The sequence below is a fragment of the Diadema antillarum genome, unplaced genomic scaffold (genome assembly GCF_040938485.1).
Source record: "Diadema antillarum isolate AM-2024a unplaced genomic scaffold, OU_Dant_1.0 seq00000484_RagTag, whole genome shotgun sequence".
NCBI lineage: Eukaryota > Metazoa > Echinodermata > Echinoidea > Diadematoida > Diadematidae > Diadema > Diadema antillarum.
Genome location: NW_027271447.1, coordinates 382759 through 399220, shown reverse-complemented (window position 1 = coordinate 399220; position 16462 = coordinate 382759). Strand labels below are relative to the sequence as shown.

The 16462-nt window shown below is 39.1% G+C and overlaps 1 protein-coding gene across 1 annotated transcript in view; it reads left to right on the top strand.

Moving 5' to 3' along the window:
- The window catches only part of LOC139733615 (zinc finger ZZ-type and EF-hand domain-containing protein 1-like), an 82675-nt gene that overhangs the window by 35446 nt on the left and 30767 nt on the right, over positions 1–16462 (top strand). Inside the window, exons 28-41 of the mRNA XM_071644425.1 lie at positions 207–329; positions 890–1062; positions 1564–1729; positions 2614–2725; positions 3679–3824; positions 4307–4601; positions 6221–6309; positions 8490–8580; positions 10146–10219; positions 11617–11685; positions 12620–12711; positions 13165–13338; positions 14037–14162; positions 15291–15421. Coding sequence (XP_071500526.1) covers positions 207–329; positions 890–1062; positions 1564–1729; positions 2614–2725; positions 3679–3824; positions 4307–4601; positions 6221–6309; positions 8490–8580; positions 10146–10219; positions 11617–11685; positions 12620–12711; positions 13165–13338; positions 14037–14162; positions 15291–15421 — 1861 coding nt within the window. The remainder of the gene's footprint in view (positions 1–206; positions 330–889; positions 1063–1563; positions 1730–2613; positions 2726–3678; positions 3825–4306; positions 4602–6220; positions 6310–8489; positions 8581–10145; positions 10220–11616; positions 11686–12619; positions 12712–13164; positions 13339–14036; positions 14163–15290; positions 15422–16462) is intronic.

The window sequence follows — 16462 nt, the reverse complement described above, 5'->3', positions numbered from 1 at the left end:
TGGGTGACAATTATCAAAATGCATTAAAGTAGCAATGGATGTCGTAGGTTGCTACTAGGTCGTTATTGGGACACCAAAAGGTTGTAAAAAAATAGCACTAAATATGAATGCTTCAAGGAAGTGCCAGTGGCCCGCTCAAGTGATAAAAAGATATCAGTTCAATGAAGATGTGACCCAAGGAAACAATTTGATGGCTACTTCCACAGGTTCTGTGCATCACCCTCCTGGCTGACATGGACCTTCCCTACTTGCATCTGGCCCAGAGACTGCTGAGCGTTGCTGTGGCGATTAGGGAACTCCAGATCAAGCTCAACATCCGCTTTTCAAAGGTTGGCTATCATGCCTTATTTTGAAAATATAGCTTTGTGAATAACTGTTAAAGTCTGTCTGTATGTATATATGTATGTATGTATATATGTATGTATGTATGTATGTATGTGTCTGTGTGTGTGTGTGTGTGTGTGTGTGTGTGTGTGTGTGTGTGTGTGTCTGTCTCTCCCTCTGTAAAGCAGAAGGATTGCTTGTTACTTACAAGAAACTTTAAAACAATGTGCCAGTCTCATCAAGATATTTCTTGCAATGACCTTTTGGGAGCATTGGAATTTACAATGGTGTGTTGATTATTATTACCTCCAACAAGGAAGGAGAGAGTTAATGTGATCATCAGTGTTGATTTGTCTGTTTGCAAAGAACTCAAAAGTGGTGAATGGATATGAAAGAAACTTGCAGGAAAAGTTGATAATGACACAAAGAACAGATGATTTAATTTTGATAGTAATCCAGGAATTTTTATAGATTTTTGAAGGATTTTTTTCAATGAGCTGCTTGGCAGAGGTCTGCACTTTACGAGTGCTTTTCCTTCACTATTGTTTATTTTTCACCCATCCAGGAGGGAACCCCAGTCCAAGGGAGTGCCAAGGAGGAGGTGGTAGTCCTCCGTCGGTGGCACGTGGAGTCAGCTCACAACTATGACAACAACCAACACGTGACCCAGATATTCACCTGCCCTGGAGCAGACCTCTTTGAAGTGACCTTTGACCCCAAGTGTGAAACAGAAAGAAGGTATGGGTATTCAATTTTTTTTTCTTTCTTAATATTATCAATTTGAAGTGGGGAGGAAAACTGATAGATGTTTTCCTGGCTTTGACTCTCAGATGAAAGAATGTATTAAGAGCAATATTAAATGAATCAAAATACTTGACTGTTCTCTAACTACTTTTTTTTTCTTTGCTTATTATGTCTGCCCACATCATGACCATACACAACAAAAGAGTTTAACTGTTTCAAATGTCACTGAAAGTTGTCTTTGGGGTAAAGTAACAGCTGCTAATGCATCATTGATGTTGACATGTCCTGTTCTTGTATGAGGCACAAAATACTAGGAAACCCCCCCTAAAACATTGCTTGAGATACAGTATAGTTCATCGTAAGCTAACTATGAGTCCTAACATCAATGACAAGCACCGTGTAGACATAACTGGTAGTTAGGAACTACTATGCCTATCATAGATAAAGCATGACCGTGTGAACATGCCTGTCTTTTTTTTTTATCATCTCGTGCAGGTATGACTACCTAGAGTTCACCGACTCCAAGGGAGTCAAGACGCGGTACGATCAGAAAGTTGGCAGCGAGAAGTGGCCGACCAACGTCACCTTCAACAGCGGACATCGTCTCCAGTTCCTCTTCCACTCCGACAGCAGCAACAATTTCTGGGGCTACAGCTTCTCAGTGAGTTGTGATCATTTTGTTGTGTTGTGTTTTCATTTTCTCAGAACACATTTGTCACGGTGCTTTATATGATGTAGTGTGTTCAGGCCTGGAAAAGAACAAGTCTGTTCTCCCCCTTTTTTTAATGATTATATAATTCTGTGTATCTTTTAACCCGTTAAGGATGATTTGATTTTTCTACAACACACACTTCCCATAGACACCTGCCCGAGTACACTCGGAACTTGTCCTCAACGGGTTAAGGCGAGGAGTGTAGCTGGTGTCATTCAATTTGACAAGATTCAGACTGGGTGCAAAGCACAAATGAAAGATTCTGCGTTCCTTAGAGTAATTCAATCAGACATATATTGTCACCACCACAGCCCTTGCGTCTTATTCGTGCAGTGCATACCCTATAATATTGCACACTGCTTCCCGACTTAATCATTTCTAGATGTATCACAACTAATCACTCTGTTCTCAGCATTGTACAGATACACAAACATTCGTTCCATCGATTGTGCGAAAAGTATCATTGTTGTATCAGACGGTATCATATACCATTTCTTGATGTGAAAATGTCCTCCTATAAGGAAAACATAACAAATGATCCATAATCACATGATCATGTTAGCTCTACTGTATTTCTGATTGCAGTATGACTCACCCTAATGATATCATGTTATGGTATGCTCCAATATTGTAACATGCGTGATATCATTTATTTAATCAATATTGTCTGTTTTCAATGAATATCAAACATAATGATTATAAGAAATGAAATGCTATCAATCTGTGCAAAAGACACTATCATTGTTTGTTTCATCTTTTTAATGATGAGCTCATCCCCAGTCCCGTCTCTGCTAATGGTCGTTGATGGCTGCACTTGTTTCTTGCCCCTGTAGGTGGTGGCCAAGGGAAAACCGGATGTATCCCTGCCCTGGCTCTTTGACCTCCAGCTAGGCCTAGCCAAGCTGATCGGGACTCTCGGCTCCCAGGTCCTGTCGCTGAAATCTGGTAAGGTCTTACCCGCCACTTGCATCGTAGTCTCACCGAGGCTTTTAGTGACCTTGTACTCCATGACCTTTGACCCCTCCAACTCTTTGAACCTCTGAAATAAGAGTTCAAGGTTCTAGTTGAATTTCAAGTGGGCAGAGTGTGTTCACCCGTTGAGGACGGTTTGATTTTGCTACAACACGCATTTCCCATAGACACCTGCCCGAGTGTATTCGAAACTCATCCAGTCCAGACTCAACAGTCCAGTTTGGGATGGGCTTATTTGTGGATTGCAGTGTTACATTGCAAACTCAGCTGAGACCCCGACACAGTGTAGATTTGGAATTAGTTACTATGTACTCGATATTTACCTTGCTCTCACTGTCCATGATATAGAATACCATTCCAGTCAGATTGTTTACTCAGACATAAATCAATGTTTTGATTGATTATAGGTTAGATATCATGCTGACTGTGTGTTCCTTACATTTTGCTGCCTTTCAATTTGAGGATGAATTGAATTTCATATCAATGATGTAATTGACTCTCAACTTGATCATAAACTGAATTTAGAATTCATAAATAGCCAAGCCCTAAAATGGACTCGACTTTCATTTGAAATCAGATGTGGATGTTGAGGTACTCATTATTTGAGTTGTAACAGGTTTTGATATTACAATGACTTGAATCTAGGGATAACCTTCAACCATGATATGAAATGGATCTCATGATTGGGTTGTCATTGTTTAATAGTTAATTATTATTATTGTTATTATTATTGTTATTATTATTATTGTTATTATTATTATTATTATTATTATTATTATTATTGTTGTTGTTGTTGTTATTATTATTATTATTATTATTATTATTATTATTATTATTATTATTATTATTATTATTATTATTATTATTATTATTATTATTATTATTATTATTATTAATTTTTATTTTGTGTTGTTTTGGTTTGACAGAGAGACAGATGTGTGAGGAGTTTTGGGAGAGTGAAGAGGAGAAGCACCAGGCACTGGAGGCCCTCTCCTCCCAAAACTTCTTCCAGACCCTCTTCCGTGGTGGCCACTGTGTGGGAAAGCCCCTTCGGTCACTCTCAGGGACTAAGGTGAGTCTGTCTTTTTGACCTTTGGACCCTTTTCCACTTTTCTTGAAGGCGGTGTGTACTCTGAAATTGTGTTGATGGTGGTTTTTTTTTTTTTTTTTTTTTGCTTTGACACTTACCTAGCATAATGTAGTATTACTATTCATTCATTGAACGTCTTTTTAGATCTGTATAGAGTTGTTTCAAAGTGAATGACAAGATCATGTCTTTTGAATCACTACCTCAATCTGATATCATTGCCCTGTTGGATGCTAAAATGTACAGTTTATGCGAACATTTTGAGAATGTGTGTATATGTGTGTGTGTGAGAAGAGAGTAAGAGATAGATTAATAGAGAGATGAAAACACGAATACATGCATTGCATTTGTGAGAAGAGAGCGAGAGATGGATTGATTTGTAGACAGATGATGAGATGGAGGAAGGGAATATGACAAGACTAGCACTACTGTATGAACTTGTAATTCTCCCTCACGATCTTTGACAGAGTCTGGTTCCTGTTGGAAGCAAAGTGCATGCATTCTTGCAGCGCGTCGCTGAGGGTTCGCAGGTAGAGGAGAATGGTGGAGCGAAGGATACCTCCGGGGGCAACCGAGACCAGGAGGAGGAGGACGACGAGGACGTGGCCCTGAGGGAGACAGCGCGCCTGTTTGTAGAGGAGTGCCGCAGCAAGGGCCAGACCCCCAGCATGGGTGGACCGGTCATCACCCGGGCGGTCCAGGCTGTCTTCGGTGCCCTGCTCTGGCACTCTCATTCCCTCAGGGAGTTCATTGACTCCCACGGTGAGCATTTATATCACCATCAAAGCTTTACATTTGCTTGCTATTTTCATTCCATTCATTCACCATCCAAGGGAGGAAAAGATACACACAGACATATTTGCAAACAAATGTGTATTTGCAAACAAACATACATGTATTAATCACAGAGATATAAACAATAGTGAAGTTTTGATAGCCCCACTGAGATGTGTCATATGTATTTTTTTGTGTGTGAAAAGACAGAGAGGTGCAAGTATGAATATGGTTGCACAATAAGCCCTTCTGTTGATGCTCCCTTGTCTTAAAATCATGTAGTTGACTTTAGAGAAGCAATTATCATCTAGGAGACAAGCTGAATAAAGAGCAAAAGACAGAAAGAATGTCTGTGCTAAATGTAGCTCTGAGAGCACACTTTTCTTATCGTACTGTTCATGGTATGGAGCGATGAAAGCATGCATCATTTATTGTATGCATTGAGAATCAAGAGAGCCAATATTTATATGATATTGGATGGCCTTGAGATTAATACAAGGAAATATTGGACGAGCTATGCACAAATATTGGACGAGTCGAAGACGAGTCCAATATTTTGCTTAGCGAGTCCAATATTTCCTTGTATTAATCGAAAATAGGACATTCAATATCATCATTATTATCCTACAGAGGATTTTAGCAAAGGAAGTTTTCACTTAGGCCTACCCTTTCTGTCTCCGACTCCGAGTGCTGTTCCTACTGTGTAGTGATCCTGACATGGGGTATGGTACATGTACACTCTTCAGTGCAAGTTAATCCACTTCAGTCTCTGATAAAACAGTGATCTATTATCCAAGGTAGCCGTCATGTTACTGTTAGACCGATATCTAGCTAATTTAGACCAGAATTAGATGTATTTGTATCCGAGATCTGAGAAACAATTCACGTCACATCTACCGTAGATCGTGAAAGATCGAATTAGGCTACTACTACCACAACTAGTCCTACTGTGCTGTATATAACGTACAATAATTGTACTTGTACACACGTACGTAAATGTACAGTAACTGTAATATGCATATCGCGCATGCAAATGCAAGCGCAGCGGCGGCGGCCGGCTACATTATATCGCGCGCGGGCTATCTAGCAGTAGCGCTGAGCATGCAGAGCTGCAGATCAATCGTCGCCTTGCGCCTGCATGCACAAAAAAAAAAATGCAACTTGTTTTCATCAAACCTAAATTTAACTTCCTGTTATGAAAGTGATATTTTGAAAAATTGTGTGAAAAACAATTTCAACTAATTGATATAGGAAATTTGTTTGTATAAACACAGAATTTTAGAAGAAACGATACTCTAGTTAATTCATGATTGACCAATCACAGACGTTTTTACTTCATATTTCAGGTCATCTCGTATATATCTCAACCAATCACGGTGCAGTTTATAAAAAACTTTGGGGAATCCCCTCTTGCCCTCCAATATTTTAAATATTGGTCGCCTCGGCCAAAATTATTGGTCGAGTACAACAAACCTTCTAAGTGGGTCGGAGGTTATGAGGTGCGTCGACAAAATAACACTTGTATTTGGGCTCTAAAAATCCTCTGTATGGATAATAATCTGTTTTATCTATATTCTATGTGTATTTTTATTTATTTATTTTTACAGTTGGTGGTGAGGACAATATTAAACCCATCCCAGTAACCGATGAGATACTGTATGCGTTCCGCACGGCTGAGGGACTGCGTCCTTTTCTGGTAAGACTCTCTCTCTTTTTCCCATCGATGTGTTTTGTCCAGATGTTTGTCTTGAAGGGATTTCTACTTTTATTTTCACATGGTCCTCCTCGATTGGGTCATGTGGGACAGCAGATAACGGTGAAAATTTCAGCAATATTGAACTGAAGAAATAATTTATACTCATTAAGTTTTATAGGTTCCCTGGTACATACAACTGTGTCAAGCATTGATATGCCTCATCTCAAGACCTTTCTCTTTTGTTTTGTCTTTTCAGATCTTATTTTTTTTCTGACATTTCCCCTCTCTACTTGTGTGATAGTGACTACCAAGAGAAGTGAGTTTTTTTTTCAGAATGTGAAAGTGGAAGTCCCAAAGTGTAAACCACATACATTTGTATGCTTGCTAAGAATTGTCCTGTACTAGGATTGTATGATGTTTTCGAATTTGATTACCGTAAAGTTCCGTGTATAGGACGCACCCGTGTATAAGACGCACCCCTAATTTCGGACCTAAAATTAAAAAAAAAAACAAAAACACGAAAATGTCCACGCAAATATTGCGTGTGTCATACATATTATTTCAGCTCAAAATTTCCCTAGAATGCAGCATGTATTTGCTCTATTTTTCGTTTCCTTTTATATTTTCTTTTAACTGTATTCATCGGACATCAACACAATATGGAAGACGCAAAATGCGAGACTTGTCTCGGTACTCACTTGCTATTGTTTCGCCTTTCAATCGTGGTACATATGTCATGCATATCGTACTCATGAGTGTACAGTACGATCTTTGCTGTCATACATAGCAGAGGGTGTCTCGCATATTGACGCATGTCAGACTGGAAGGTTCATTTCGAAAAATAAGAAAAACATCAACAAGTGTAGCAGAGGGATCATACGGCAAGACATACGGTGCGTACGGTAATTACACTCATGCACTGTTACCAGTAACATGTGTGTCTCTTGTACCATGCTTGTATGCACAGTGCTAGCCTTTTGCAAAAGGCAGCTCGCTATAATTTCAGCACACGCACACAGAGAGCAATGGACTTGCACACACAGCGCGCAACGGGCAAGCGCGCTTCGATCCGATCGCTGTGTGCACGCGAGTCCATTGCAAAAGCCTCTCTGCAGCTGCTGCCTTTGCCAAAGGCTTGCATGCTAGCTACAGTGTAGCTATGCTATCCTAGCTGGCCGGCCGGCCTTGCACTCGTGAAATGAAGAGCAAACGAACGACATGGATATGCATGCATGCTTCACACATCTTTCATATTTACGGTGACATAGTGTCGATCCTACTCCGTATTTTACAGCTTTTGTCTATGGCCATATCGATACTAGTACATTGATAAGTTTTACGGTATCGGTAATTTAGTAATGATACCTGTACATCGCGTATTCCAGCTACGTAGGTTGGCTGTTGGTAGCTTGGTAGACTGACATCGGTAGCATGTACAGCAGTGCTGTTAGTGTTACAGCTGTTGTCTATGGCCAGATTGATACATCGTTACTGCACAAGGCCGATGTAAGTTTATCTCGTATTTGCAGCTTTTGTGTGTGTCCAGATTGAAAGATCGCTCTTTTATCCGTAAGTTTTAGTGATTGCTTACCTTCCAAACGTCGATGGGCATACATGGCCCCAAGTTGGCCTTATAAAATTGGGTGTACATGACAGATTTTTTTCCGTGATTCGACTGTACCCGTGTATACGACGCACCCCCGATTTTCAACGTTTTCCGACGAAAAAATAGTGCGTCTTATACACGGAACTTTACGGTATTCAGATATTTTGCAATGATTATTTTACTAGATCGATATACTGTAAAACATGATATATTCGCGGCATGAATTTTTCGCGAATTGGAGCCGACGGCCTTTTTGGCGGCATGAAATTTTCGCAAACTGCCACTGGCATTCAATGCATATAGTGTAGACAAGAACTTTCGCGTGCATTTTAATTTCGCGAATCTTGGCGCTCGCGAAATTCGCGAAATTAAAATGCACGCGAAAATTCCTCGTTTTACAGTACTTCATATATATGTCATTATCTCACTTTTGATGTGCAATGTATCATGATTTGTGTACTGCAATCATGTCTCCAATGCAGAAACAAAATCATTCACAAAAAAGTACTATCTATTAATCACAATGTTCTATCTATTCAAGTGATAATTTCCTGTCTTTGTTTTCCTCCCCAAGGCTAATTTACGACAGTTGTATGTCTGTGAGGAGGAGAAGAAGAAAGCTTCCTCCCCCACCCCCAGCAGCAATTTTAACCCGGATCATCCAGGTAAGAGAGAGAGACTTAAAAGATATAAACCTCCAAAGCAGGGATAGAGGGATATGCTTCAAGAAATATTTCTCGTAAATAGAGATAGAATGAGATGCCCCAAGTTATATATGTCCAAAACAGGGATAGTGAGAGATGTCCCAAGATATATGTACCCCCAGAGTTGGGATAGAGAGAGATGTCTCAAGAAATATAGCTTCAAAACAGGGATAGCAAGATGCCCCTAGTTATATATTTCTAAATCAGGGATAGAGGAAGATGCCCAAATATATATGTATATCTCCAAAACAGAGAGAGGGAAAGATGCCCCAATGTATGTTCCTTCAGAACAGGGATGGACAGAGATACCTCAAAAATATACCTCGATAGCTGGGATAGTGTGAAATACTCTAAGATTAATACCTCGTAAATGGCAATAGTGAAAGATACTCCAAGATTAATACCTCCAAAATGCAATTAGAGATGCCCCAAGTTCTTAATCTACAAAACAGGTGAGTTGTAGTAAGAGATGCGCCAAGATATATATTCCAAGGGCAGGAACAGAGAGAGGTGCATCAAGAAATATACCTCCAAGACAGGGATAGAAAGAGATACCTGTAGTTATTTACCTTAAAAACAGGGACAGGGGAGAGAAATGCCCCAATACTTTCAGAGTAGGACTACAGAGAGAGAGAGATGCTTCAAGAAATATGCCTTCAATACAGGGATAGATCTTGTATGTTCCTGCTGATATATTTTGCTATAAATCATTTTTCCGTGGATTGTGCTTTATTTCTTTGTTATATCGTGATTAATAAAAACACAGCAGAAAATAAACTTTTAAGTAATTGGATGTACATGTATAAAGATAGAATAAAATGCAAACATGAAAACAGGTCTTCACTAAGTGTGAAGAACAAAATTGAGAATTTGAAGTAAGGCTCAAAAGTTCATTTTATTGATCATGCAAAGTAGATTGTGGTAATGTATGTGTGTTTGCGTAAACTATAATGTCAGAGCAAATTTCAGATGTATGATGTGTGCAGCTATGTATGTGAGTATATACATCAAAGATTGTAGATGAACAGCAGTTGATTATCATCCAGACACAGTTAAGTTTGAGAACCTTTCTAACAATGTCAACTGCCTTAAGTTCGTCAGTTGATGATACATAGCATATATTGATGAATAATAAGAAGGTTCTGCTTGCCCACTGGCAAAGAGTGTGATGCAAATACAATGTCATGTTTCATCTCATTCCCCGTTGGAAAACTAGCCTGATTTACACCGACCCCACACAGCCAACAAAAGTCAGTAAGAGGGAATCAACCAGCCGCATCCAGCGGTAGGAAGAAGAACTGAAGGAATTGGGGAGGGAGGAGGAGGAGGAGGAGGAGATGTTGAAGAAGATTCGCATATGGTAGACAGGTTGGAGAAGTTGATACACACAAAATTTCAAACATTCTAGGAGCATCTACCATTGTTTTTATACTTGAGGTTTTGCAACTAAGTTGAGAGGCAGTGACCCTTGTGAATATTTATTTGAATCTATTGTTTAATTCCTTCTCTTTCTTTTCTTGTGACAGTCAATGTGTGCAGAGAAAAGGCTCTCTTTCTCCTCCAGTTTCCACCTCTGACCAGACGTGAGCAAAAATCCAAGGTACGAACCTCACTCATTAATGAGCTGTTGTGGTTCAGTGGATGAGGAAATGAACCATCAGTCTTGAGGTTTGTGGTTCAAGTCCCCTCTCTGGCTGTGGTGATCTGAGCCCCTCGTCCCCATTGCCTTGTCCTTCAGAGGCATTTGAAAGCTGTTGGTTCTGTGGTTGCTTGCTTTCAAGCATTCACTTACCTCCTTAAAGGACAAGTTCACCTTCATATACAATTTTGTACATGTGGATTGAGTGAGAGCAACAATATTAGTAGAACACATCAGTGAAAGTTTGGGGAAAATCCTACAATCCGTTCAAAAGTTATGAATTTTTAAAGTATCTGTGCAATCACTGCTGGAGGAGAAGACTACTACAGTGCATGATGTCACATGCGTACAACAATATAAGGAAAATAAAAAGAGAATTTCACAAAACTTGACTTTTTGAATAAAGTGCACATTTCTTCGACATGTTACTGACTTATGTTAGGGGTAATATTATTTCCCCTGACTTCTGAAAGAGAGAAGTCGAGTGTTCTTTTATTATGTGAGAAAAGTGAGAATATCTTGAATTTTCTTTATACTTTCTTTATATAGTTATACTCATATGACATCACAAGCTATAGTAGTCTTCTCATCCAGCCGTGACTGAGCAGAAACTTCAGAAATTCATAACTTTTGAACGGATTGTCCGATTTTCCTCAAACTCTCATTGATGTGTTCTACTAATATTGCTGCATTCACTCAACCCACATGTCTATGAAGGTGAACTTGTCCTTTAACTGCCACAAAAAGCAAATTCTATTACAAGATACAACTTCAGTACCTTTTCCGTATATGCAGGCAATGATCACGTGTGCAGTGTGCAGTCACATTCAGTAAGTTTCCAGCACTCAAAACTTAAGTTATTGCATAAGAACAGCAGTGAAAGTAGTTTTAATGGAAAGAGATGTGTTCTTTTTTGTGTACAATTTGATCAAATTTTATGGTGCTGTGCTCCATGACTTTGTAAAGATGAGCTTTTGAGATGATTTCAGTACATTTCCTGTTTTGTGGATATAAGCAGATATATTTTTCTCTATATGCCAATTTGCAATTCACAAACTCCTCTTAGGTGCTCAAAATGTAATGAGGAATTATCAAGATTTCAATGTGAGAATACAACATAAAGAAGGAAAAAAAAAAACGTGAGAGAATAATGGTTTATGCCGATATAAAGTCCCATGTTCAATATATGTTTATTGTAAAAAAAACGATCTGGGTTAATTTCACTTGAATATGCAGAAGTCACACTGTACTCTAATTTTTTTTTATTTTTTTTTATGTACGCAAATGTCATATTGTAATGTATACTTTTGTTGGAAATTAAATAAAATGAAATGAAATGAAATTTTTCATTTGAATAGCCAAACAAAGGCCTGGTGCTGAGGAGCCTGTCCACAGCTAGCGTCACCACGGACCACGAGGGCTTTCCGGTGAGAATTTGTCTTTAGTCCTGTGTCCAGTCCATTTGCCGTCATTCATTGATGTCTTTTCAGGCACGACCAGAATGGTCTGCCATGTGGAGAAGCCACAACAGTACAGTGATTGTGCTTAAAGGGATCGTATAGTTTTGGTTGAGACCTAATTTCAGGTTTCCAAAAAATTTTTGGTGAGATAATGAGAAACTCTTTACGAAATAAGAAAGAACATGTAATTCCAAGAGGAATTCAACTTTTATTTGATAAAAATTGGCTTTGAAATGGCTGAGATATCCAAAACATAGCAATCCTAATAAAAGGTGGGACCCACCTTTCATTACGATCGCTTTGATATCCTTCCTTTTTTGATGTCTCAGCCATTCCAAAACCGATTTTCATCAAATTAACTTTGAATTTCTCTGAGAATGGTATGTCCTATACTATTTCATAAGTGGTTTCTTGGTATCTCGCAAAAAGTTGAAAGCCCAATCCTCATCTCCACCAGTACTATACCATCACTTAACAGTGTCTCTCTGTCAAATTGGCTCAAAGTCTGGACGGCTGGTTTGGATAGTTACTGACCAGCAGAGACGTTGATCAATATGACAAGTTAATCAGGCTAGAAATAATCAGGCTTAAAATACATATTGGTCTTTTTTAGGAATGGTGTTGTGTACCCTCTTGCAAAATTATGGCCAATAGTGCAAGATAATAATTATGTTTTCATCCCACCCTGCTACATGTACTAGTACTTGATTTGGGATGCATCTCGTTCATTATTGAAAACACAAAAGCAAAAAAGCGGTAGAAATGTTGTTTTATTTTACATTTTGGTTAGCAAGGAAGAGTGGAATGAAATGAAAGGAGGTAGCTGTTGGTTCGAGGTGACTTTGAGCACTTTTAGAGAGTATGATTCTTATACCAGATGTCCATATCTTGTTGAAAGCAGGGCCCTGTTGAAGAGGAGACTGTTCTCAGCAACTACCCAGAGTTCAAGCTGGTGCTAGACTTCATCAAGAACCCCCATCTTGACCATAAAAGGTAAGTTCATGCATTTTGTCAACTTAGAATGTAACGTCAGTGGGATGACGTGACCTCATATCTCAACCAGCATATAGTCAAAAACCTTACTCGATGTAAAATATCAAACATGCTGATTTGAGTTTTAAAACATTGCAATTATTAATGTATTCCAAAACAATTTTTTTTACTTTATTTGACGTCAACGCTGATGTTAATTTGCGAAAGAGTTTCTGAAATTAAAAAGTTGTTTGCCTCTCCTGAAAATTCATGATCTTTTAGGTATGAGGTCTTGTTACCCTAGGGACAGTACATGTATATGTGTGGCTTTTTTTTCCATCAAGAATCACTACCTTTCTAGATATGTTTATGCACAACATTGAGGATGCTTTCCAGGGGCTGTCCTTTAGATTATTAAAACCTCTGCTCTGTCATTCCATAATCTTTCTTTCTTGGTTTATGTCTTACCTCCAGGGTGCAAGCTATTCTCCAGACCAGGGTTCAGAGTGCCCGCAGGGTGTCCGAGGTCTACCAACTCGCCAGCGACTTCCTGACGGCACACAACCACCCAAACATCTTCCACGTCCTCTGCGTCCTCTTCCTCAAGGACATGCTGCTCCAGCGCCAAGTCGGCGGGGCGCCCCCAACGTGAGTTTTAAGTCCCGAGGCTGCATGCAGCTATGCCCTGCACACAGGTAGACTTTAGGGGCATCCGGTCCAAAAGTGTGATATTTTGACAAGCACTTGCATCCATACAAGCCGTATCTTGTGGTGCTAGTTTTTATCCTTACATAGGTACATGTACAACTGTGTTGTGATCATATATACATAATGTACATACCATAATGACACAGAGGGAGATTACTGTGTGTTCTGTTTTGATATTTTGATCAGGACTAAAACCTTGTGGTAATGTAATGCACTGATGGAAAGGTATTTGCCACAATTGTATGTTTACCATTAATGAGTGAATAACAGGATTAATGAAAGGAAAGCTGAGATGAATGAATAAATGAACTAGTAGATGACTGTCTTAATTGGCTTGTTGATGAATATGCAAAAGTAGTATATTGTCATAACATTAAGATGACCTGAAGATGGTTGATGGAGTGTATCCATACGCATATACGGATGAATATCATCCTTTTATTGAGTGAATAAGGGAAGTATGAATTCTTCGATGAATAAATGAGGATCAAATAGTATAAAAAGGGGACTTTTGATAAGGGGTACATTTTTAAAAGAGTTTGTGTGTGTGGTATCCGTTCCATTTAGCATACCTCTTCTAATGGGCTTGATGTTGAATGAGATACATTGTGTAAGTTCACCATTTTTTACTCTTCTAGGCACTATGCCTCCAGGCTTGAGGGTTGTGGCTTGGAGCTGGAGAACAAGGTCCGCTCAGCTTACTACCAATTTGTCAGGCAGCTCGTCACAGAAGTCAGGGCGGAAAATGCCGACCTTTCAACCGAGTAAGTAATTTTGTGATCCAAATGAGTGTATATCGGAGGAGTATCATTTCTTGCCCACTCATTGTCTTCTTTTTTTTTCTCCCTTCATTTTAATGTTAGCAGTGACAGTTATGACTGGGAGAAAACCTAACCTGTGCACGACTTCTACTTAAATACTTCAGTACATGAGTAATCTAGTTAGTCACTTCAGCCAGTGCGAAACATGGACACATGAGCTTCCTCGGAAGGCGCTTTGCTAGGTGGCTGTGATTTTTGCTGCCAAATGCTGGTAGCTAAATTTGGTAATTCTTGTTCTGGGCAGAAAGTTTACGAGTACAAGAGAATGAAAATTAAAAATTTGTTCATATTCAATATCTATTTCATTGTAGATACCAGCAATGGCAATGGACACAGTGGCCTAAGGTTATATTTCAAAAGAGAGATCCAGTTACTGTGGCAGTACTTTATTTGTTACCCAGCAGCTACAATTTGTACCATGGAAACTGAAATTTATCGTTGTTTTTTGTGTGACTCTGTAAACTGCTCCTTTGAAATGGAATCCAGATCAGAGCAGTCTTTGTAGAGGATTAGACCTTAAAGGGATCGTATAGTTTTGGTTGAGACCAAATTCCAGGTTTCTAACATTGTTGGGTTAGATAATGACAAACCTCTTATGAAATATGAAAGAGCATGTAATTCCAAGAGGAATTCAGGGTTTATTTGATGAAAATTGCTCTTGAAATGGCTGAGATACGCAAAATAGAGCGATTATAATGAATGGTGGGACCCACCTTTTATTGTGATCACTTTATTTTACTTTGTTCTTGAATGTCTCAGCCATTTGAAAACTGATTTTCATCAAATAAACTTTGAATTTGTCTTAGAATGGTATGCTTTGTACTACTGTATTTCCTAAGTGGTTTCTTGGAATCGTACAAAAAGTTAAAAGCCTAATCCTCGCCTCCACCATTGCTGTACCATCCCTTTAAGGAGAGTGTTTTTCATATCCCCTTCTCCTTCCCTATTCCTTCTTTGTGGTTACTCATGCTCTCCCTGTCCCCATCTCCTGTAAGTTTTGAGCCCCACACTTGTCAGTCACTTGACAACTCCTCTTCCTGTTTTTTTGCTCTCATGGTAACTCACACACAGGGAGAGCAAAGCCGCCTTCAGCTGCATCCTGAACCTCTTGCTGCAGCTCCTGGACGTGTCGTGGGACCCCAGCGACTGGCAGTTTGTGGCAAGCATCAGTGCTCCCAGTCTCCTCATGGACACAGCAAGGAGTAAGCCGACATTCAAAACGTTAAATTTTATTTCATCTGAGGTGTGAGGATTCCAGTCAGTTGTTGACTGTCTGTTGACCGTCGTGCGTCATCCCAAGGCCATTTTTCATGTTACATGTAGTTTTCTTTTTTTGGAAACGCATAGTGGCATTTTGACCAAACCTGTGAGGAAACTTTGTAAAGGGGGAAGGGAACACACAAAGTTGAGTTGTTATGTACAAACTGCTTCAGGTACATACCTCATCATCAGGTATTCACCAAACTGCATGAATCATTCTTAGAGACAGGTCAAGACAAAAGTTTGTTTTTTTTTTTTTTTCAAAATGTGCAGGTTGCCCCTGTGGGGGCCCCAGTGCCAAAAAGTGTGTGAATTTCAAATGTCATCTCTGTTTGTTTGTTTGTTTGTGTGTTTGTTTGTTTGTTTGTTTTCAATGTCCTGAAGGAAATACAACCAATTAGTATTGTACATACAGTACATATTGTTATATGTTCAGAATTGCTTCATACAGTGCTCCTAGTGACCCACCATTTGCACTCTACATTTTAAACATGTTAGGGAGAGGGTAAACCCTTCCATTCTCAACCTTAAGACTCATTATATCTTTGGACCTTTCTTCTTGTTAACCCCTCCATTCTCAACCTTTAAACTCATTATTTCTTAGGAACTTTCTTTTATCAACCCCTCCATTCTTGACCTTTAGAGTGATTTTTTTTTTTCTTTGGACTTTTCTTTTGTGAACCCCTCCATTTTCAACCCTTAAACTCATTGTTCTTTGGACCTTTGTTTTGTTAACCCTGTAAAGCTCTCCTTTAAAATCCTTATTCCTTTGGACCTTTCATGTGTTAAGCCTTCCGGTCTCATTTAATTTTGTTTGTTTTTTCTTTTTCTTTTCTTAGTTACCAGGCAGTTATCCAATTTTCAATTGTCCTACAGGGGCCGTAGAGAAAAGTGCTTTTTTGATGTAGTTGTTCTGCATCAGCCATCAAATTTGACATCTTCTTTGTTTATTAAAGGTTACTTGGTGTTTGGTTTTGATGTTG